This window comes from Bos indicus, chromosome 21 (assembly GCF_029378745.1).
Source record: "Bos indicus isolate NIAB-ARS_2022 breed Sahiwal x Tharparkar chromosome 21, NIAB-ARS_B.indTharparkar_mat_pri_1.0, whole genome shotgun sequence".
Lineage (NCBI taxonomy): Eukaryota > Metazoa > Chordata > Mammalia > Artiodactyla > Bovidae > Bos > Bos indicus.
Window position 1 is genome coordinate 55,956,807 of NC_091780.1, and position 25,379 is coordinate 55,982,185.

Consider the following 25,379-nt stretch of genomic DNA (forward strand, 5'->3'; position numbering starts at 1 on the left):
ATGGTGACACTTTTAGAATACAATTTAATGTATAGATTAGGGAAAAATATGAAAGCCATGTTATAATTCTCACCATAACTAAGCCTAAGTGATATTTTAGAGAAGTCATTCTATTGGCAACCAAACTACTGATCAAGCTGTTCAAACTGCCCGATTTTACTGGTTATGAATTTCTCTGATCTACTTAGTATTCAAAACTGTGAGCTTTTGGTTATAATTAAAAGGCTGTATTTTGGGATCCAGCATTTCTGGTTTTGTTTTTAATATACTATGGAGCATACAATAATGCATACTGAGAATGTTGCCTCTGTAGTATTTTTAGAAATTAGATTTCTCTAGGCCAAGATATAATTTTCCCCTAAATATGAATGATTAAAGCATATGCCAACCTTTGAATTCCCAATGAGGAATTCAACTGGCACAGGCACCTTCATCTACTCCATTCCAGGCTCCGTCTTCCCAACCCCCAAGGAAGACTGCTGTGAACAAAATGACCCTAGAACATCATCACTGAAGAGAATTCTGCTACCTGCTGCCTTTTAACACAGTATCCCTACGTATCATTTTTCTTGTTCTTAAAGTACAGATGATTTACAATGCTGCATTAATTTCAGGTGTACAGCAAATTAATTCAGTTTCATATACATGTGTTCTTTTTCAGATTCTTTTCCATTACAGTTATTATAAAATACTGAATATAGTCCCCCGTGCTATAAAGTAGGTCCTTGCTACTTACTTTATATATAGTATGTGTAAGTCCTTGTTGTTTATCTATTTTATATATATAGTAGTGTGTTAATCTCAAACTCCTAACCTATAAATCCTTTTAAGTATATAAATGGTGTTTTCCAAAACACAAAGTGTAACATAACCCAATAGTAATTAAAATAAATTATGAATACACTAGTATTTCTATTCCTCTGCTTTTAAAATTAAATTCACTTTAAAAAAAAATTAGCCTCTAATTTTAAAAAATTATGTGTTATTTTTAAATTACTTCAAATGATGAAGGCACACCTAAGAAAGAAGTGTAAATAAATCTCACAATGAAACAGTATTTCAATAATATTTAAATTTCACAGCTTTTTAAAAATTAACTTGAATAAAAAGAAATTACTAAATCTATGGCTGATTCATGTTGATGTATGGCAAAAAAAATCACAATATTGTAATTATCCAATTAAAATAACTTAATTTTTAAAAAAGAAATTAATAAGACAGACATGAGTAGCCACTCAAAATAACTTTGAAAATTCTCAGGTAAAATTTTTCTCTTCTCTTAACCAGGAAGGAAGAGAAAGAACACTATGACTGACCACTTCAGCAGCTCAGATATCAGAAACGGAAGATCCTTCCATTTCACCAACAGAGCAGACAGCTGTTTCCAGAGTCTACAGTTTCTGAAGACTGACCAAGACCCTTAAATCCATCTAAGACAGAGGAGCCAGATCAGCAAATGAAATCTCTCTTTGACTGTACTGGGGGAGTGGAAATGTATGACTCCACCATTCATGTCCATGAAGTAAATCTTAATAAGGTATCTGATTACTATTATGAACCAACAAATGGACTTAACCAAGGTAAAGGTATCAGATCAGATCAGATGCTCAGTCGTGTCTGACTCTTTGTGATCCCATGAATCGCAGCACGCCAGGACTCCCTGTCCATCACCAACTCCCGGAGTTCACTCAGATTCAAGTCCATCAAGTCAGTGATGCCATCCAGCCATCTCATTCTCTGTGGTCCCCTTCTCCTCCTGCCCCCAATCCCTCCCAGCATCAGAGTCTTTTCCAATGAGTCAACTCTTCACATGAGGTGGCCAAAGTACTGGAGTTTCAGCTTTAGCATATACTAGGTGTCAAACACACCTTAAGGGAGCAGAGAGCCCAGAAGAAATGCAGTAGTAGAAGAAACTCTACAACCACGAGGGAGGGAAATTCAGTACCAAATTTTAAAAATCTACATGCAGCTTATAGCTTTAAAATTTCAGCCAAGCTGGTTAAGCTAAATATCTGTACAAAATAAAAAATAGGTCATCTTTTCCTTAAGAGGAAACTAACACAGTCATCTCTTCTAATAGAAAGCAACGAGGAAGGGTCATCTATTTGAAAGAAAAAGAGGAGGACTAAGGAAGAGGAAAACTTCCCATAGAAACTAAAGGCATGAGACAGAGGCAAAAAGAATCTAAGTATTGTAATAAACAAATAGAACCTAACTAAACTTGAAAGTTTTTGCACAGCAAAGGAAACTATAAACAAAATGAAAAGACAACCTATGGAATGGGAGAAAATATTTATGAATGATTTGACCAACAAGAGATTAATTTCCAAAATATACAAACAGCATAATATCAAAAAAAAAAAAAAAAAAAAAAACCACAACCCAATCAAAAACTGGGCAAAAGACTTGAACAGACATTTCTCCAAAGAAGTCATACAAATGGGCAATAGGCACATGAAAAGATGCTCAACATCACTAATTATTAAAGAAATGCAAATCAAAACTACAATGAGGTATTTCCTATCCCCTCACATCAGTCATGATGGCCATCATTAAAAAGTCTACAAATAATAAATGCTGGAGAGGGTATGGAAAAAAGGGAACCCTTTTAAATTGTTGGTGGGAAAGCAAATTAGTGCAGAAACTATGGGAAACATGGAGGTTCCTCAAAGAAACTAAAATTAGAGCTAACATATGATCCACCAATCCCACTCCTGGGCATCATCTGGAAAAGATGAAAACTAATTTGAAAAGATACATGCACCCATATGTTCACAGAAGCACTGTTTACAAAAGCCAAGACAAGGAAGGAATCTAATTGTCCACAGACAGAAGAATGGATAAAGAAGACGTAGCATGTATGTGTGTGTGTGTATATATACACACACACGCATATACACAAAATGGAATATTACTCGGCCATAAAAAAAGAACAAAATAATGCAATTTGCAGCAACCAGGATGAACCTAAAGATTTATACTAAGTGAAGTAAGTTAATGACAAATATCATATGCTCTCACTTATATATGGAAGTTTAAAAATGACATGAATGAACTTATTTACAAAACAGAAGTTGACTCACAAGCATAGAAAACATATTTATGGTTAGCAGGGGCATAAATCAGGAGTTCTGGATTAATAGATACACACTACTATAGATGAACAACAAGGACCTACTGTACTCAGAATCTTACAATAATCTATAATGGAAAAGAATCTGAAAAAGAATGATATATATGAAACAATCACTTTGCTGTACACCTGACATAACAACATTGTACATCTGCAGTTCAATTAAAAAAAAATGCAAGTAACTTATGGCCAAATATCAGGAAGAAAAACCATTTAAAAATCCTGCATATATCACAGTTCTAAAAGTTTTTATAATAACACTACATCTGAATAACACTTTAAAATTTACAAAGTACTTTCATAATTTTTCTTATTTTTTTTCTCTCCTTATACAACTATGAAAAGTAGGCTGGGTGGATATCACTGTCATTCCTTATAATTGAATTAAAAAAAAAACCATGAAAAAGTCACAGAAGTAACTCATTCAAGGTCACAAATGTGATATGAAGCAGAACTAAGATGTGACTTTTAAGTTTTGAGTCCAAATATGATGCACCTTTAACAATACCTTTACTAAATAAAACTTCTACTCAAATCCACCAAAGGCATTCTAATAAAATTCTGCTCAATCTAATCATGCACTGCTTACTCATCAGTCCTGAAGCCAATCTCAGACTGTCAGCATAGAATTGCTTTCACACTCTAGTAATTTCTGGAAAAATCTCAATAAAGGAAGGATTTCAGAACTGAACCCTTCTTCTAAAATATAACTTATTCTAACCATTATGTTTGCACCTAATGAATTCAATTTTACCCTTTCAACATTGATGAGCCATTGCCGGTATTTGTCAAAACTGGTAACAAAATATAATGTCTGTTTCCCCAAGGTAAATCCCTTCTTGTTCCCTTACCTATTTTCATAATGTACTGTCATTTATAACCTCTGACAGTTGTGCCACATTTTCAACACCACTCAGAAACTAAGCACAATAATTTTAAAAGGTTTTGTACTAGAAATTGGTTTCCTAAAGGAAGAAGAAAAAAATACAATTTTAGCGCAGCTAACTCATGAAAGATGACTGAGTTTTGATGCACTATTTTTCAGAATGAGAGAAACCTGTTTTTTAAATATTTATGATTTTAACAAATCTTAATGACGCTTTTTATCATAATTCTTCCTCAAGCCAATAAATACTAGAATTTTAGAGCCATGACAAGATAATACTTTGCAAAATAAAGATCACTGGATTATGACCCTACTCCAGACTAACTATATGACCTTAAGTCAATTTACCTCTCTGGGTCTCAGTTTTGTCCTCTAGAAAAAGAATTCTTTAGCCTTCATTTTTTTTCCCACAGAGGTATCTTTTTTCTAATAACATATTATATGGGAATTCAATATAAAAATGGGAAAAGTAGAGCTCTTCTGGGCAGGGAGCTCAGATCCACACCCACTCAGAATGCTCCTCAGTTCTCCAACCTCCTAGCCCAGCCTCAGACAGCCCATGAAATATGTGTGAGGAACACAACATAAAAACCAAGAATGAACTCTTTGATGTCTATTCCGACTCCAAAAGTTTAGGATTTCATGAATCTTATGATCCATAGCATATATCATTCAGATCAGATCAGATCAGATCAGTCGCTCAGTCGTGTCCGACTCTTTGCGACCCCATGAATCGCAGCACGCCAGGCCTCCCTGTCCATCACCAACTCCTGGAGTTCACTCAGACTCACGTCCATTGAGTCAATGATGCCATCCAGCCATCCCATCCTCTGTCATCCCCTTCTCCTCCTGCCCCCAATCCTTCCCAGCATCAGAGTCTTTTCCAATGAGTCAACTCTTCGCATGAGGTGGCCAAAGTACAGGAGTTTCAGCTTTAGCATCATTCCTTCCAAAGAAATCCCAGGGCTGATCTCCTTCAGAATGGACTGGAAATGAAAATTAAAATTTCAATGAAATACCACAAACAACAACAACAACTAATAATACCAAGTGCTGGTGAGGACTTGGAGCAAAGGAAACTCATGTATTGCTGGTGGGAATGCAAAATAGTATAACACCTTTGGAAAACAGTTTGGCAGTTTCTTATAAAGGTACACATATACTTATGCACAACCAGCAGTTCCATTTTTAGGTATTTACTCAAATGAAATGAAAACGCATGTTTAAATAAAAACTTACATGTGAATATCATTTACAGCTTTATTCATAATTGCCAAAAAAAATAGATTTAACCCAAATATCCATCAATTGGTTAATGGATAAACAAACTACAATATAATCCATAAAATGGAATAGTACTTTGCAATGAAAAGGAACAAAATGCTGACACATGCACTAACATGAAGATATCTCAAAAGCACTATGCTTACACTGAAAAACTACAAAACATTGTTTTAAAAAATCAAAATAAATTGAAATACACCCCATGTTCATATATATCAGAAGACTTAACACTATTAAGGGGATGGCAACACTCCCCAAATTGATCTTCAGTACAAAATTCCACTTGGATTTTTTTTTTTTTTTTGCAGAAATCCTAAAATCTTTGACAATTTTGACAAGCAAATCCTAAAATTCATAAAGAAATGCAATGGACTAAGAAGAGTCAAAATAATCTTTAAAAATAACAAAGTTGATGGATTCACATTTCCCAATTTCAAAACTTACCACAAAGCCAAAGCAACCCAAACAGTGAGATGGTGTGGTACTGGCATAAAGATAGATGAATGGAATACAAGAATCCAGATATAAACACATACATTTATGGTCTTACTGAGCCTCAGCCAAAGGGACCGAGACAATTTGATGGGGAAAGAACAGTCTCTCCAACCAAAACTACTGGACAATTGGATGTCAACATGTAAAAGTATAAATTTAGGCCCCTACTTCACATTACACATAAAAATTAACTCAAAGTGGACCATAAATCCAAATGTAACAGTTACCACCACAAAACTCTTAGAACAAAATACAGGAGTAAACCCTGATCTGGAGTTAGGTCAGTGATTTCTTAAATATGATACCCAAAGCACAAGCAATAAAAAAGATTAAAGTTGGACTTCATCAAAATTAAAACCTCTGGGTCTTCCCTGGAGATCCAACGGTTAAGACTCTGAGCTCCCAATGCAGGGAGCCCAGGTTTAATCCCTGGTCAGGGAACTATATCCCGTATGCCACAGCTAAGACCCAGTGCAGCCAAATAAATTCAGTTAAATAAATTAAAACCTTTTACGCTTCAAAATAGAGTATTACTCAGCCATTAAAAAGAATACATTTGAATCAGTTCTAATGAGGTGGATGAAACTGGAGCCTATTATACAGAATGAAGTAAGCCAGAAGGAAAAACATAAATACAGTATACTAACGCATATATATGGAATTTAGAAAGATGGTAACAATAACCCGGTGTACAAGACAGCAAAAGAGACACTGATGTATAGAACAGTCTTATGGACTCTGTGGGAGAGGGAGAGGGTGGGAAGATTTGGGAGAATGGCATTGAAACATGTAAAATATCATGTAAGAAACGAGTTGCCAGTCCAGGTTCGATGCACGATACTGGATGCTTGGGGCTAGTGCACTGGGACGACCCAGAGGGATGGTATGGGGAGGGAGGAAGGAGGAGGGTTCAGGATGGGGAACACATGTATACCTGTGGCGGATTCATTTTGATATTTGGCAAAACTAATACAATTATGTAAAGTTTAAAAATAAAATAAAATTAGAAAAAAAAAGATATCATCGAGAAAATAAAAGACAACCCACAAAATAGGATAAAATATCTGCAAATCATCTATCTGATAAAGGACTCGTATCCATAATGAACTCTTACAACTCAGTAACAAAAACAACCCATTTAAAAAATGGCCAAAAGAGATGAATAGACATTTCTCAGAAAGACACACAAATGGCTAATAAGCACATGAAAAGATATTCAGCATCTTTAGTCATCGGGGAAGTGCAAATTAAAACCACAATGAGATCCTACTTCACACTCATAGAATGGCTATAATCAAAAAGACAATAGTGAGTGGAAAGGATGTGGAGAAACTGGATCTCTCATGCAGTCACTCTGAAAAACTGCTTGGCAATTCCTCAAACATTAAACATCAAGTCACCATAGAACCCAGTATTTCCACTCCTAGGTATCTATCCAAGAGAAATAAAAACATATTTCCACACAAGAACTTGTATATAAATGTTCACAGCATATCCAAGAGAAATGAAAACATACAACCACACAAAAACATGTACATAAATGATCAAAGGAATTTTTTTTATAAAAGCCAAAAAGAATACAAACTTCCATCAACCAATGAATGATAAAAGAAAATGTGATACGTCCATACAATGGAAAATCATTTGGTGATAAAAAAGAAATACCTATATAAATTACTACTTGGATGAGCCTCCAAAACATTATGCCAAGTGAAAGAAGTCAGTTACAAAAGACCATATATAGAGTATACCATCTATTTGAAATGTCCAGAGTCTACAGACAGAAAGGAGATTGGTGTTTGCCAAGGGCAGAGAGTTGGGAGGAGGAGACCAGAAATAAGGATGACAGTTAACTGGAAGTGATATCAATGCTCTAAAATTAGACTATGCTGATGATTGTACAACTCTGTAAATATACTAAAAATTGTTTAATTGTATCCCTTAAACAGACTTTATGATATATAATTTGTATTGAGATCTCAAAAAATCATTATACTAAGTGAAAGAAAAAAAAGTCAAAGTCACTCAGTCATGTCTGAGTCTTTTTGACTCCATAGACTGTAGCCCACTCGGCTCCTCTGTCCATGGAATTCTCCAGGCAAGAATACAAGAGTGGGTTGCCATTTCCTTCTCCAGGGTATCTTCCCGAACCAGGGATCAAAAACCTGGGACTCCTGCATTGCAGGCAGATTCTTTACCATGTCAGATCCAAAAGATTATATATTGTATGACCCTATTTATACAACATTGTAGAAGAGGCAGAACTATAAGGACAGAAACCCAACTAGTGCATGACAGAGATCCAGGGAAGTGGGAGGGAAGAGACCATAAAAGGGCATGGGAAATTATATGGGTACTGGAAATATTCTATATATGTTGGTTATACAACTGTATATATTTGTTATAATTCAAAGAACTGTACACCTATAAAATAGTGAATTTTTACTCTATGTAGAGTATCCCAATAATCTGACTTTTTTAAAAAGGCAAGTTTATATTGTAGGCAAATTAGAAAACAGTATCTGGAAACTTGAGAGCAAATAAAATAGTGGAAACCTTTAAAACACATCAGAATTTACTCTTAAGTTCCACAGCATATATGGAGTATGCCTCCTATGGATATTATTGAGATTACATAGACTGCAGCCCACTTGGCTCCTCTGTCCATGGAATTCTCCATACCACTCTATATGACAGAGTGGTATTTGAGGACTATGGCAGAATTCCCCCCTTAACATTTGAGACCAGCTTTTTAAAAAGGCCTCCTTCTGAAAGACAAACATAATATCAATTTCTCTGGCCAAGTCGACTAACTTAGGAGGGAAAAATGGCATTTCAGATAGAGTCTTAAGAAACATCCAGACAGAATATCATCTAGGATATACCTCAATAAAACTTTAAAAAACACTTAAGTTGTATTATTAATATATGTACAATAATCTACATGAAGTGGGCAGAAGTGGGCAAAGGGTTAAAGAGAAGACCACGAGCATTTAGTAAGCACCTTTCAAGGGAGATAGAAAAGCTGATTCTGGAAGATACATAATTACTACAACCCTACTGTGGAGCAGAGACAGCTTACAAGGCTTTGGCACAACCTAGAAGAATGTCCCTCAAAAATCATCTGATTTTGTCTGCCTTCCAAAATAGCTTCTAATTTGGGTTTCCAAAGTCTCTGATCCAAAAAGAAGTATCTTCAATGGCAGAAACTAGTTCTCAGTACTTTACCACATAATTAACAGATTCTGGATTACCGAAAAAGTTCTTATGACTTGATGAGCATAAGTCAATTCCCCAGAATCTAATCGTTGAATGAGTAGAGAAAACCATATTTTGTGTTCTGCAAAACACAGGGCCAGAACGTAGACTGCAGCAGTCACCAAGCTCTTTTTTGACATCTCTTTCTTTAAAAGGAATATTTGCATTTATAAAGACTATCCTTCACAGAGGAACACGAAGAAAAACACTACTGAGCCATGCGCAAATGTTTGTGCTAAAAGAGACTTGAGGGGTTTTCTATTTGAGTCTCATTTTGCAGATGAGAAGCTCAGTTGCGTCTTAAACCTTAAGTTACCTGTTCAAGGCCTCAGAGTAAATCAGTCAGAATCAGGCATTTTACACAGGGCTCCTGACTCCCCCACATCAGTGTTTTTCCCACTAGACTATACTACTTGCTTCATCATAGAGCAGTGATTAAGAACAACTCTGAGGTCAGAGACACAAGTTCAAATCCCAGCTCCTGCAACGACCAGCTATGTAACACTGGGCGAGTTCTTTAACACCTCTAAGCCTTATTGTGCTCATCTGTAATTAGGGGCAATAATATTTTCTATTAAATATGTATGAGTAAATGAAAGAATGCACATAAAGTGCTCATCACAGAGCCCAGAACACAGTAAGTACTCAATAAAATTTTAAATGGATCAATTAACACATATTACAATTAAGGTACATAATATGGACACTATATCAAGTAACTCTCTAACACATAAGAATGGCACCATGTTATGATATGCATAATTTGTCAGGACATTCATTTTAACTGTAATTAATCATGTCACAAAAGAATAAGGAGAGGAACAGAAAATCATATGGAAAGAAGGATGCAAAAAGACTACTGAGGTATTATTTCTAAACCCTTAATTTGTCTTATTAGAATATAATTGAAAACATTTTATTTTCAAGTGTCATATGACAAAATGTATCTATCTGCTTATTAAAATCTCCACATAATTTTGAAAAGTAACTGGATCCTAATCAAGCGAGGAAACTTTCTAGTCACTCTAAACCATAAATCTTAACAATAAACATATTTGCTCAGGAAAACTAATTTAATCACTATAAAACTTTTTATTATATTATGATAGAAAAAATTGTAAGAACAGTATAAAGATGTCCCATGTATCCTTCACCCAACTTCCCCCAATGGTAACATTTTGTATAACAATAGTAAGAAGTTGACATGTGAATTGAGATGAAATTCACATAAGATTACCACATTAAAGTGTACAATTCAGTGGCTTTTAGTATATATCTAGAGTTATGCAGCTATCATCACTAAATAACCACCTTTTAAAGTCACCAGAACATATCTCTAAAGACCAGAAAATCTGTTCATTTTAAAAAATCTATTTAATTCAAGTCAGAGATAACCTTACATTTGCATTATTAATAATCCCCTTTATCAGAGCTAACATTTTCATTCATGCACATCTATTATCAATATTTACTGGACCCCAAGGTGAGACTTTACATACTAACTGTACAAAGATATAACCTCTGCCCTTCTAACAGTTCACAATCTAGTGAGAGGAAGAAGTGTGAGTGAACATTCACATTTTAGTGTGGCAGGTCTGCAATAAGGTCCCCCCAAGGCACTACCGAGCAACTCTGGCTATTTACCCTGGAATAAGGAGGTGATGAGAGACCAATTTGTGCAGGAGAGAACGCACATGGAGGATGGCAGGAGACAAGGCTGCAAGAGTGGCTGCAGAGAGGTGACAGAAGGCCTCCTATGCCCTGCCAAAGGCCTAACTAAATAATACACCAGTAGGCAATGGGAAAAGCTCGAAGGATTTGATCAGAGTTGCATTTGGAAGCACTTTCACCCTCCATAGGAGGGTGAAACCTAGACCTTTAAGACCCTGTATCTGACAAGCACAAATAGAGAGCCAGGGAAGACAATGGAGGGGCCCTAATTCCTGTCATCACTGAGGCTACCGTCCAAAGAGAAAGGCTGAATTCATCCAGAGCACTATCATGCCTCAAAAACCCAGAGCTCCTGCGGGTTCTTGGAAGTTCCAATCTCATCCCACCTAACAGAAGAAGCCTGAGGGAGTGAGGAGTGAATTCAGCTTGGCATGCTATCAATAAGACCTTGCTGATCACAGAAATGTTGAGATCTCTCTCTACCAGTTAACAAACAGCCGCCGCCCTGAGCGGCTTCTCCTTTCTTCCCTGGGACCACCCCCAACCCCACCTCCCATAATTCAGCACTAAATATTTACTGTCTGGACCCAGCAGGACCCTAGACCCAACTTCAGTGCTCTTTGGCAGAGTCTTGGTCAGGCAGGTACACATCTTAAATATCACCTCTACATGGGGGCCAAGCCCAGAAGCCTCCTTTAAACCATTAAGCCTCTTCTCACATCAGCTGCAACAACAACAAAACAACAGACCTCCAATATGCTTTCATTATCCCCATCCTGCTTCCCCAGATCCTCCCTCCAAATTCTGACCAGATATTTCTGCTTAAGGCTCACCTTGCTCTATCCCAACAGTGTCTCTGGTTTTCATCTTTTGTTTGTCCCTTTAGTCAACAATTTTAACTCTCTCTCCAGTTTCACTGACTTTAGCTGTGCAGTATAGACTTTCCTGGCCATGGACAGCCCTTCCATGTCCATCCAGTCCTCAAGAACCAGACCTGAAGTTACAGTAGACAGAGTCTCATTTGGTTCTATTAATCCATCTTGAGTGTGTGTGTGTATGTGTGAATGAGTCACTCAGTCACGTTCAACTCTGCAATCCTATGGACTGTAGCCCCTCAGGCTCCTCTGTCCATGGAATTTTCCAGGCAAGAATACTGGAGTGGGTAACCATTCTCTTCTCCAGGGGATCTTCGCAATTCAGGGATCAAACCCAGGTCTCCTGTGTTGCAGGCAGATTCTTTACCATCTCAGCCACCGGGAAAGCCCATTAACTATAAATGATTGCAAAAAATTAATAGAAAATCTAAACATACAATATTCAGTCCAGCCTCAAAATATCACCTTATACAATACAGATTTTCATTTGTTTGCACTGTCTCAAATTTTAATTAACCAACATACAACATTTTTGTGTTAAACAACAAATTAAAGGATATGGATCACATTATGCTTCAGTGTATATTTACATACATTACAATCACACTTTTTTTTCCTAACACCTCCCACCACCAATAGAAGGTATGGCCACCACACAAAGAATCTGACCATAAGCAAAGGTATAACTTGTCAGTGATGCCAATTAAAAGTGGTGATAAGAGAATGTATTAAATGAATGGCCTAGAGTATAAATTAGCATAAAACAAAGAACATAATAAGAGATGGACAGAAGAGCTATCATGTCAGAAAAGATGGAAGGAAAATTGTGGAAATCAAGAAGTGAAGACAAAGTTCGATTTCTTTTGCCATTTTCTTCTGACCAGAAGCTAAAAGGATCTTATATGAGACACATTATTAGTAGAAATAGTTCATAATCTTTTATGACACACTAGAAGATATAATTTGCAGCAAGACAATATAATATCATTATATCCGTCTCTTTCAAATAATCAGACTGTCTAGTACCAATATAAAAAATTGGAATACAGGTAATATGTGTTCTGCTTTATCATAAAATTATTAGAAAACAATTCCTACCTGTGCTTTCTGTACTATGGCTCTTCATTTAAAGAAGCTAAATTACCTAAATTAACCAAGGTGTATCTAAAAATAAGCAAAGGAAATGTTGATCAGCTATTCTGCTTATAAAATCTGACATGACAATAGTTAGCTCAGTAACTTATGTTCTGTAGTTACAGCAAGCAAATGCTCACTTTTTTTTAACCTACTTCACGTGTACTAGAATCTGAAACTGGGCATAGATTGAAGAAGACTTAGATTTTTGCTTATGGTCAAATTCTTTGTGTGGTGGCCACACCTTCTGTTGGTGGAGGGAAGTGTTAAAAAAAAAAAAAAGGTGTGATTGTAATGTATGTAAATATACACTGAAGCATAATGTAATCCACATCCTTTAATCTATGGAACTACCTTATGTTTTGATCGGACGTTTTTTCTCTCACAGGCAGATTCCTTCTGAGTGGCCTCCCAAAGTGCTGATGGGATATTCTGTTGTACAGAACTGTGTACAGCAAAACTGCAGATTCAAGATAACATCCCAGGCATCATTGCCAGTCCATAGGTCCTTCTGACCTATGAACCTCTAATTCCAGAACCTCAGGGAGTTTTAGAATTTTCTAGAGGCAAAGATCTGAAAGAGGGCAGGCTGGGTGCCTTCTCCAGCCTCAGTCATCCCCTAGAAGTACTTGAGATCCTTCAGTGAGTTGATTATTTCTGCTTCCTTGTGTGGTGATCAATGTTCTTACCTGCTTGGCTCCTGTGTGACAAAGTAAGAATCTTCTACCACCACCTGCCTAGAGTAACTGGAATCTTCTGGGACTCCTGGAGTCAACTCTTCCACTTAGGTGTCCTCAGAATTAGGCTAGGGCCCAGACTAGAGGCCCCTGAGTTAAAATCAGGCTACAGAGAAATAGGCTTTGCATCTGTTCGGAGGCAAAGGATAATTTGCCAAACTTTGGAGGGCCGGAATGGAGGACCAGACTAAGAGGGTTCGGCTGAATACCGAAGAATTGATGCTTTTGAACTATGGTGTTGGAGAAGACTCTTGAAAGTCCCTTGGACTTCAAGGAGATCCAACCAGTCCATCCTAAAGGAAATCAGTCCTGAATATTCATTGGAAGGACTGATGCTGAAGCTGAAACTCCAATACTTTGGCCACCTGAGGTGAAGAACTGACTCATTTGAAAAGACCCTGATGCTGGCAAAGATTAAAGGCAGGAAGAGAAGGGAACGACAGAGGATGAGATGGTTGGATGGCATCAGTGACTCAATGGACATGAGTCTGAGTAAACTTTGGGAGTTGGTGATGAACAGGGAGGCCTGGTGTGCTGCAGTCCATGGAGTTGCAAAGAGTCGGACACAACTGAGCGACTGAACTGAACTGAAAGATCTGGCTTTTTCCTACCACAAATTCAATGAAAACGGCCAGACATCTGAGTGTGCCCTAGGGCATGCTGTTTTGAGGCACCACTATTTCTTTCAGGTCTTGGGCCCGTGGGCTTTTGCTAATTTATCTGGCTCCCGTAACACCACTTCACAGCAAGCCTCCTTAATCTCTCCAACAATATGCAGTGCTCATATTGTCAGTCACTCCCCTATTCATCAGTCTGTAGACTATCCCTCCTTTTTCTCCTTTTCCAGAGCAAAATAACCGATTAGCATTGGCATTCTGCCGAACATTGATTGCCCAAATGCCAAACAGTGCTTTCTTGGAGGTTCCCATCCCCAAAGCTCCAGCCTGGCATTGTGTTGAGTGCTAAAAGTGCACCCTGTGTAGGGCTGGGAACTTCGGAGCTGGCAGGCAGGGGCGCATGGAAGAATCAAGGGAAGTACTCGTCTGTCCTCTAGAAAAGCCATTTGGGGTGGCCACTTGGGTAGAAATGCTAAAACAACAACAAAAAAAGTGCCTCTTAGGGCTCTATGGGTCACATTTTCAGACTCTTAATACACGATCTAGGCTACACTGTACCAGTCAAAGGATTTTCAAACATTAGCTGGATGTTAGAATTTGATTTCAGAGAAGGCAATGGCACCCCACTCCAGTATTGCCTGGAAAATCCCATGGACAGAGGAGCCTGGAAGGCTGCAGTCCATGGGGTCGCTGAGGGTCGGACATGACTGAGCGACTTCACTTGCACGCACTGGAGAAGGAAATGGCAACCCACTTTAGTATTCTTTCCTGGAGAATCCCAGGGACGTCGGAGCCTGGTGGGCTGCCATCTATGGGGTCGCACAGAGTCGGACACGACTGAAGTGACTTAGCATCAGCAGCAGCAGAATTTGATACCCTCTTTTTTTGTCAGGTAACAAACTGATGCCAAAGATGACATTTCTTGAAAATAAAATTCACGTGCGCTTGCTGCAGCCACAGATTTAAGACTGCTATCCCAATGCACGTTTTCTTTATATGATGCCATCGCTTTATGAGGAATCTTAATTTGTGTTACAGTTTTGGAACTAGATTTAATTCAATGCCAGCTTTATGCATTTATTTTTAGTTTAGACTCACTCCTCTGAGCACATCAAGAATGATTGAAATTCACTGACAGTAATTTTTCTTAGGCAAGCAGATTCCTGTTGTTTGACTCAACTGTACCAGAGCAAGTCAGATCAACATAGTAAAAGAAAGACTAAGTATATTTGGCTTTACACTTTTAGCTTTTCTACCTAGAGGGAGCCTGCTGCTACCTCAGCCTGGAATGCCCTTTACCCATCCCCATAGCCCATTTTCTGCTTTTGGCAACTTTTCATGACCCAGTTCAAGCCTCACCTCCTCTGAAAAATATTTATTAGTCTCAACTCCCCCACATTTGCACTGTCACAGCATACCACCTTGTATAAGCCCTGAAATTTGTGATGTTTTATAGTTTGCTATTTACATGTTTGCAAGGCAATGGCACCCCACTCCAATACTCTTGCCTGGAAAATCCCATGGACAGAGGAGCCTGGCGGGCTGCAGTCCATGGGGTCGCTAAGAGTCGGACACAACTGAGCGACTTCACTTTCACTTTTCACTTTAATGCATTGGAGAAGGAAATGGCAACCTACTCCAGTGTTCTTGCTTGGAGAATCCCAGGGATGGGGGAGCCTGGTGGGCTGCCGTCTATGGGGTCACATAGAGTCGGACACGACTGAAGCGACTTAGCAGCAGCAGCAGCAGCAGCAGCAATCCCTGTCTAGATTGTAAGCCCTTGGACAACAGGGACCTTTACAACTCCTGTCCCTTTACGACTAGCCAAATACACCTAGTGCTTTGAGTTGTGAAGATTTCTTTGAAAAACAGTATACAAATATGAAATAATCATATTGACTGTAGGTCAGAGAAGATGAATAATAATCAATAATATAAGAGCATCAAATTGGAATTAAGACCCATCTTTAGACTCCTGCCCACTTGAAAATGGGTATGCATATCTGCAAATAACCTTTTGCCTTTCAAAATTAGAGAATCAGTTAAGGCCATTCAGAAGTAGAAAGTTTAAGCTGCCCAAATTTTAAATAAAAGGTAGTCATTTTTTAAAAAATAAACAAAAAAAAGAAATATGAGATTCACTCTTGGCTTCTCCTGCACTTTTAATATCCAATCAATCAACAATACTTACCAATGTTCCCTCCTAAATATCTGTGTGACCCAGGAGGGATTCTCAATCCTCAGCAAGCTAAGTGTCAGCTGGAAGACTTGTTAAAACAGCTAAGCTCCAGCCCCCAACTTTCTGATTCGCTGGATCTGCAGCGGAGCCAAGAATTTGCATTTCTAACAAGCACCCAGGTGAAACTGATGCTGCTCATCCAGGAACCACACTTTGACAACCACTGCTTTAAATCACCCACTCTATTCTCCTTACTTTTAACAAGGTTCACGATTTCTACAAAAAGAAAAGAGCCCCTGAGTTGTGACACAGTAAGACGGCTCAAATAAGGTAGGAGAATAGCTAGGTTTGGTCCTTATCCTGGGTCCTGGCTTCCCTGGGTAGGCAGTGGTTACCTAACTTGAAATGATCTTTAACATATGAGAACAAGTCCTAAAGCATTTCTGGAGTGGTCCAGAGTGCCTCTAAATACAGAGCAAGAGATGAGGTCATGGTAACGCAGGGAGTCAGAAGTAGAGGAGGGGGGACAAAAGCTATAATCACTTGTCAAAGGGGTGTTTTCTGTAGACAAGTGAATGGAGCTATTGTACACAAACTCAGTGGTTGCCAAGCATGTGGCCCAATTATTTTGCCTGTATGAGCATGGCACGGAAGGATCTCCTTAGAGGACTTCACACAAGCTGATGTTTAGTCCGGCAGTAGCAAGCAAAAGCCTGGAGAATCTGAACCTAAGAATCTTTTCAAGTTCCTACCTGCCAAATCTAGGATATGATACAATTAAGCTAGAAGGACCACAAAAGTAAAATACCTGAAAATAGTACAGCAATTATAATTGGTGAAAGACCAAAAAGGGGCTTATCTTGTTCAAAATATTGACAATAATGAGGATCACATGGTTGCCTTGGGAGGCAAGAGGTCCATAATTTAAATCTGGGGATTATCCTCCCAGAGAAACTGCTCACCCCAGTCTATCTCTGCTGCTGCTGCTACATCGCTTCAATCGTGTCTGATTCTGTGCGACCCCAGAGACGGCAGCCCGCCAGGCTCCCCCATCCCTGGGATTCTCCAGGCAAGAACACTGGAGTAGGTTGCCATTTCCTTCTCCAATGCATGAAAGTGAAAAGGAAAAGTGAAGTCGCTCAGTCGTGTCCGACTCTTAGTGACCCCATGGACTGCTGCCTACCAGGCTCCCCCACCATAGGATTTTCCAGTCTATCTCTGGCTCTACCCAAATGTAAAATGTCTGTCAAAGTTCAAAATGACCTATTGGCCACCATGGTTTAGAGTCTTAAAAGAATGGAAGGCCTGCTTCAGTAGCTAGAATGGACATATGACAAGATGTTTTGCTTTCTTAGGAGAAACACCATTCACTCTACAACATAGGATGGAGATGCTTTGTATGTGCTAAGTTGTTTCAGTCGTGTCTGACTCTTCAAGACCTCAAGGACTGTAGCCCATCAGGTTCCTCTGTCCATGGAATCCTCCAGGCAAGAATACTGGAGTGGTTGCCATTTCCTTCTCTATGGGATCTTCCCGACCCAGGGATCGAACCTGCATCTCCTATGTCCCCTGCAACAGCAGGCAGGTTCTTTACCACTATCGCCACCTGGATAGAGATGCTTTGAGTGAGTGAGTGAGTGAAGTGGCTCAGTGGTGTCCGACTCTTTGAGACCCCATGGACTGTAGCCTACCAGTCTCCTTCCTCCATGGGATTCTCCAGGCAAGAGTAAGGGAGTGGGGTGCCATTTCCTTCTCCAAGAGATGCTTTAGTACACTTCAAATTTCTCCACTGCATGAGAAAACCATTCAGGTGGTTGGCTTGAGCCCCAGGGATCAAGACCACGAAACAAAGGAGCAACAACTGCCACTTGGCCTCCGAGAGAGCAGCACCCTCCTCCCCGAGCACCATGCAGGTGAGACACAGGAGCTGTAAGGTTGCTGCCAATCCTTCATGACATTCGCATCTCTTGTACAAGCTCCGGCTAGGCACAGCTGAGGGAGAGTGACCCACAGGAAGCTGCTCCGGGAAAGAACGTCTGCAGAGTCCAAAAGAATGTTACAGATGAGCCCATCAGAGAGAACATGAATTCAACTTGAAATAGACATAATTAGAAACAGATTGGCAAGCATGGTTCACTTCCTGTCCGGGCAAGAGGTTAGAAAATGAGACTGTGAGGAGGTTGTTTTATGTGGTGCTGACTTCGGGGAAAGGAGTGAAGGAGACTTTGTGGCTGTGGTGATACCTATACTCAATATCCGAATTTTACCAGACCTCTATTCATGTACACTGTACTACACCCGTGTACACTGTACTACACCGTATCCATGTGATGCAAGCCTTCTAAACCTGCAGAGATGGGGGAAGTGAGGGCACCTGAAAGGCTTGACATCCTAAGAGACAAAGGGAAAAAATCAGTGGTTTTGGACTGAAGCCCACTAATTCCACAAAGGATAATGACAAAAAGTTATCTGGCTTCATAAAATACCACATTTACATACTGTATTTCTCATCAGAAAGGGGGGCTACACAGCAAAATGGTTTGAAATGGAATGGGTTGGAACTACAGAAAGGGTTACATTGATACTATTGTTATAAAATGTTTATTGTTTTCAGGTATAATAACTGTTAAAGTGTCTTAGTTAACACAGCAGTCCCACAGCACAAATTAGAAAAAGTATTTACTGAACTAAAACTATGTAAGGCACTGAACTAGGTGCTGTAATTCTCAGGGTTTAAGATTTACAGCCTCCACTTACTCTCTCCTTTGTGAATGAGTCTGAAGTGTGATCTATCAGAAAATAAATTTCTTAAAATAACCCAAAATATTTTAATATGTCATTGGTAAATTGCCTCTAAAATAATGTCATGCTTCTTGTTATGGGTTACGCATTTTAAGACCTATACATAAATCACTACAAACATGAAAAAGTACTGTTTTTGCCCCAGGTTGTCTGATTTTACTTTGGCAAACACTTCCTTTTTAAAAGTATGACATTAATATCACAGACATGATATGTTGTCTCTGGACAATGTAACAGAGGACTCAAAAACCACATTATATTTTATTATACACTATAGTGAATTGCCTCATCTAGCATACTCATTCCAAGCTTTTAACAAAATGAAAATTCATACAAATACCCTTGAGTAAAATCTTCTGTAGTGATTGCTTCTAGGTTCCTCTTGGATGAACACTGACACTTCCTTAAACAGGATTTCTTCAAAATCAAAAAGAATTAAAGCATACATGCATGTCTAGAATTTACCTTCTGTACCAAACTGACTTGCATTCTTTCAGTACAATAAATGTTTTAATACACTAATTAAGAAACAGAATACAAGTGCTTTTAGGATCCTAGAAGGCTCATTTTGGAACTTAGTTTTAAGAATTAGATTCTAACTGACTTGCTATCATAACAGAGATCCTGAGACCGCATAATTACTTTTTAAAATAAAGTTTAAAAAAAAACACCAATATTCGTGAAAATACAACAGCTCTGTGTTTTCATCTGTTAAGAAAATTACCCTAATTCTCTAAGAACATCCCTTTGCATTAATGAAACCAAGGATTCCACTTACCAAGAAGTTCTTAGAAAAGACAAGCCACGGTTCAAGCAACAAACGTCCCTCTAAAGCCAAATACCTTGTAGAGTTGAGGGAAAGCAAAGCTGAACTCTTGACTTTAAAGAAGAGTTTTAATAAAGATTTCACTTATGCCAGTACAGGGTTTTACAATTTTATTGAAATTAATCAGAAATCATTTTAAAAGCACTTACAGCTTAACTTCATTTATTTTCCTAAAACAGTAAAACATTTCTCAATTCTATTTCTGAATTGAATCGACTAAAGCACAATGTAAGTACAGTAGTCTATTCAAATGTTCTTAATTATTTGTAGTAATTTTCCAAGTAACTTTGTCTTTACTGTGATGTAAGTATTAAATTTCCATTTTATAGATGAAGAAATTAAGGTACAGACAGGTGAAGTGCCTTAAGGAGTCAGAATAGAGAGAGGGAACAAAGATGGGATTTCGAAACAAAAAGACTGGGGTTTAAATACAGTACAGTCACCTACTAGCTTTGAGCAAGTTCCTTCATCTGGGATTTTCATCTGTAAAACAAGGACAATACCACCTACCTCTCAGTGGTTGATGTAAGGCAGAAGCAAAGCGCCTGGCAGGAAACTAGTACACAGTCAGCCATTCAACAAATACAGGCTCTCCCATCAATCCACAGTCCCATTTTCTTTAGCTGGTACAATGAGTCTATGATCAATCCGTAACACTGACGTGAGGAAAATGAGATAATAATACAGGCAAAGTACCTGGCAGGTGCAAGGATCAACACGTGTGTTCTCCCCCTCAATACTCCCTTCCTTACTCCAGGTCCCACAGTTACTAAGTGGCTGCTGCTGCTGCTAAGTCGCTTCAGTCATGTCCGACTCTGTGCGACCCCATAGACGGCAGCCCACCAGGCTCCCCTGTCCCTGGGATTCTCAAGGCAAGAACACTGGAGTGGGTTGCCATTTCCTTCTCCAACTAAGTGGCTGAGCCACAATCAAATCTGCATCTTGGTTCCACTTTAGAACTGACTCTGCATGTACATTTCATTTATGGTTGCACTTTATTTAACTGGAAAAACTAATCTACCCTAACTGCTTAATCAGTTGTTATTTTAGTATGTTCCCAGTAAAATCAGATTCATTTCTCATGTAGCTTTACTTTTCAGCAATAACCAAAAAAGGTGATTAATATTTCTGACTTGGCAATATATATTTTTTGATACATACTTCTACTGGCATTTCTTCAATAGTCTTAATATTTTATAAACTATTATAACCTGAAAGATAGTTTAAAAATCTATTCTTCAGGATATTACATGCCTAAGTTCGTAAATGACTCCATTTGGGGAGTTCAAAAATACTAGGTAGCCTTTTCATTTTTCCTATTTTCTCCTAAATAAAATAATAAAGTAAGGTAGTGAATGTGGTAACTAAATAAATATGTGATTAAGTAAAAGAGATATGTGAAAAATATGGACCAGATTTGCATTTATGAGGCAATGACCTTCAAAACTGGCAGGGAACTCTTAACAATGTTCTTCACAGGGAGGCAATTATACTACAACCCTTCTACGTATACTTGCATTTCTCATGGCCCACAAATACAATTGCATATCAGAAAGAATAAAAGAACAGCCTGGTAACTGTGGCAACCTTCATTGAGAGGATATAAGGAATTTTTATTACCTTAATAATCACATCATAAATACCAGATCAGTAGAACTGCTGCAATACGAAAGGCTAGACCAACACTTCCACAGGATTTCCTACAAACTGAAATTTACCAAATGTAACTAACACTCTAAGCCAATGATACATTTCTGGTTCTGTAATACCCTATGTGGTCTCTGACCACCTCAAGAAGCGCTGAAATTTAGATACCTTATTTTCAAGAAAAATATGGGCATACAATACTTTTAGGAAAAGGAGTTTAAACTATCACCAATTTTTAATATAATATATGGTACTGTAATTCCTAAATGTAAATATTGCTTTAATTTAATAAGTGACGCACACTGATTAAAAAAAAAAGACCCTGTGCCCAGTGTTTGACATATAAGCACATGTGTGTGCTCTCTCTAACACACACATAATAGAAATATACAGAGGGGAAAAGTTGCTAAGAAAAGCTCAATCTCTAAATGCTCAAAAAAGGTATATGCTCAAAATATTAATTTCACATAAAATATTGTCTTATCTACATTTCCTCACATGGGTAAACACAAAAGCAATTCACAATAGTAGCACCAAAGAATGACAATAATACATATACTTTAGAATTCCTGTGTTTTTAAATTTTCATAAAAGAAACACAATGCACAATCATTGAAACATCTAGACAGTGAATACTTACAGTATGGGCATATTACACCAGGCTTAATTTTTAAGTAGCCTAAATTTTTATAACATATTACATTGTAACAATGTAAAATTAAGACCAGCAGGAAAATAAACACAACCACAGTAGTGCACAGAAAGCATAAATCCAATAACTCCTGCTCAACTTAAAAATATTTTCCTCAACAGTAATAAAAACTACCCACAAGTATAACACCAATCTGCCAGCTGGGTTTTCCACTAACTGGGAAAATAACTAGTTGCCTTGTTGTGATACCTTAGAACCATAAGGTTATCACTAAATGGAGAGGTGTTTTATTTGTACCTTACATCTCAGCAAAAGTTAATAATCTGCCCCAGAAATTTTATTTCACCATATACTCCAAAAGTATTTTCAAGACTCATGAAATCTAAATCTCACACTGCCCTTGATATGCTATTGTGTAAATGCTTTAAATTTTAAAATATTTTTAAAAGCTCTACACAATGTATTCAAATAGTAAACATGTCAACTCAATCCATGTTTTCTCTGGCTCCCCACCTCCCACCAAAAACAAAAAACTTGTACATGACACATAAAGATACAATAGAAACAAAAAGTAGCATGTCACTCATTCACTAAGGATATAATACACAACATCTCTCTATCATATTCTACTACAAAAATCCTTTCACTTTATGGCTAGCATCTTTATGACTGGTTAATCTGTATTTAAGGGGCCTGAAAAAGAGATTTTGTTCTCTTTCCCTACCCTCATAAATCTTTGGCAGAGGTCAGCACTTATGCCCAGAGCTGGGTTTTGGAGGTGGGAGAAAAAGCAAAGTGGAGAGAAGGCAGAACTGAGCACGGAGTCAGCAGACAGCAGCTGCTCTCATATACTACCCAGCGTCTTTCTCACACACCGCTATTTTCCGCTATTGAGCATTGTCAGCAAAAAAAAAAAAATTAATGGGGGTTGGAGGGAGGCGGGGAGGGAGACAAAGAGAGTAGGACCCGGGCCGACGGTTCTTGCCTGCTACATCTGAGATGAGAAGCCTTCTCGGGTTTTTGCTGCAGAGGCAAGGGATCAGGTGAGACCCTCCGGGTCCGACTCAATTTGCTTCTCCAGGAAGAGCAGTTTGGGGCAGGTGAGCACAGGACCCTCTTGACTGTGAACTACACTGGAGCATTGTCAGCGGTTTCTATTTCTGACTTTATAAAGGAGGAGAGAGGGCTGCGACTGCATTCCTGGGCAAGACTACTACTCCTGACGTGCCACACAGCAGGAGGTTGTAAAAATCCCTTCAAAAACACCAGGTTCCGAGGAAATGCTGTGCAGCATTACTGTATTGTTGGCGTTTTTTCCTTTATTTTATTTTATTTTTTTTTAAGTCACCGATTCTCGCCAATGCCATCCCTCAAATCGCTGGGACTTGTTGCTAAATCTTTACCTCGCGCCCCCCAGAATTGCCCAGCTGAATAAGATTTGGGGAGCGAAAAGCCGGGTGGGGGGAGAAGGGGGCTAAGTCTTTAAAGCCCAAGGGGCTGGGTTCCCTTCAATAGGCCACTCTGCATGGGCTACGCGTTCAATTCTACCTTCGGAGAGCTTTGACTCACAAATGCTGGGGGGGAGATTATGACATACACCATCATCCTTCCAGCCAAAGAGATAGGGGGAAAGCCGCCAGCCGTCCTTGCCCGCCCAGAAAGCCAAAGCCTGCACCGCGCCCCCCACCCCCCTCCCCGCCCCTCGACGGGGCGGCCGAGGAAAGAACCTCCCGCCCTCTCCGCCCCCCTCCGGACGCCCGCGGAAGGTGCTCCCCATATCGGCGGGTTCGAGGAGCCAGGATGGGGCGCCCTCACCTCGGGAGAGCGAAGGGGACGAGCTGGGGGGTCCAGGACGCCGGGACTCGCGCCGCAGCTGCGCCGAGCTCCGGGTACCCAAACCCGGACCTGCACCGGCGGGGCCATCCGCCGCAGGCAGCGGCGGACAAAGCGCTGGGGTCTGGGGCGACCCCCGGGAGGCGGCCGCTGGTCAAGCTGGCCAGACTAGGGGAACAAGGGGCTCCCGCGGGCGGGGCGGCGCGGCGCGGCACTGACCTGGATGGTGCAGGTGTACTCGCTGTCGTCCAGCAGCCGCACGGTGCAGCTGTACTCGCGCTCCAGGCTCCTGCTGCTGCCGCTCATCAACCTGCTCAGCATCTTCCCGCCCGCCCGCCTCCGGGAGAGACGCGGCGGCGCTGCGGACCCCGGACCAGGCGCCCCTCAGCCGGGCAGCTCCGCGCCGGCCCCAAGCACCTGCACCATCACCCCAGCGCGATCGCCGCCGCTGCCTCCTGCCGGCCCGGCTCCTCCTCCTTCTCCGCCACCGCCTTCCCCCAGCCCAGAGCAAACGCCGGACTCGCTCTGCTCCGCGCCCCACTGCCCGTGTCCTGCTCGTGGGGCGGGGACTCGGCCGGAGGGAGGCCAATGGGGGTCAGCGCGGCGGAACCGAGTGGCAGATGGAAGAGCCAATAGAAACAGAACACTGCGATGATAGACAGGTCAGGGAAGCAATCGCGGCAAAGCAGTCGCACCGAGCCAAGTCAGACCCGCCCTCTGGCGTCCCAAACCAGGGGCTCTTTTTCTCTCTGCGGTTCGGATAGATGCTGTTTTTCCCTCCCCCGGGCCAGGTGCGGGCAATGGGTTTGATCAATGTCAGCTGTTTGGAATATATGTGGCCTCGTCTTCAGGGCCCAAGTCGCACGCTCTGCAACGCCGCGGTTCCCGCCTCTCTGGTGCCTGAGCGCTGAGAGCTCACAGTCCCTGCACCTGCAGAATGCAGGCACCTTCGGCTCTGGACCAGGCGGCTGCCCCCACCTGCGTTGCTGTACCCCACGACAGTTGGAAGGTCTTCTCTGCTCCACTCCTCTTATTTTGGAGAGCATCTGTTTTACAGGAGCTACCTAAGTAAAACTGCAGGGTTCGCGGAGGGGCTGAAGCACCAGGGTTTTAACCCCTAGAAACCCTCCACTCAAACACCGTTTGCCTCCTTTTATTTTCACAAGACAAAAGGAAGAGACTGAGACGTGGTCCTTCAGCCGATACAATGCAGAGGAAACGATGGGTCCGTTATCTACACCTTTAGAACTAGAAGTATCATGTCTTCGTACTTCCTCAACAAAACAGCAGAGTATGTAAGGAGGTACACATCACAAAGGAAAAATACTATCTCCTGCCTTCTCTGACTTC

At 40.1% G+C, this 25,379-nt stretch overlaps 1 protein-coding gene across 5 annotated transcripts in view; it reads right to left on the reverse strand.

The window, feature by feature from the left end:
- Positions 1 to 24,556, reverse strand: part of FRMD5 (FERM domain containing 5) — a 324,138-nt gene extending 299,582 nt beyond the window's left edge. For all 5 annotated transcript variants that reach the window (XM_070775550.1, XM_070775548.1, XM_070775549.1 and 2 more), the window contains exon 1: positions 24,249 to 24,556. In XM_070775550.1, coding sequence (XP_070631651.1) covers positions 24,249 to 24,350 — 102 coding nt within the window. In that variant the 5' untranslated portion in view covers positions 24,351 to 24,556. The remainder of the gene's footprint in view (positions 1 to 24,248) is intronic.
- Positions 24,557 to 25,379: the final 823 nt, after the last annotated feature.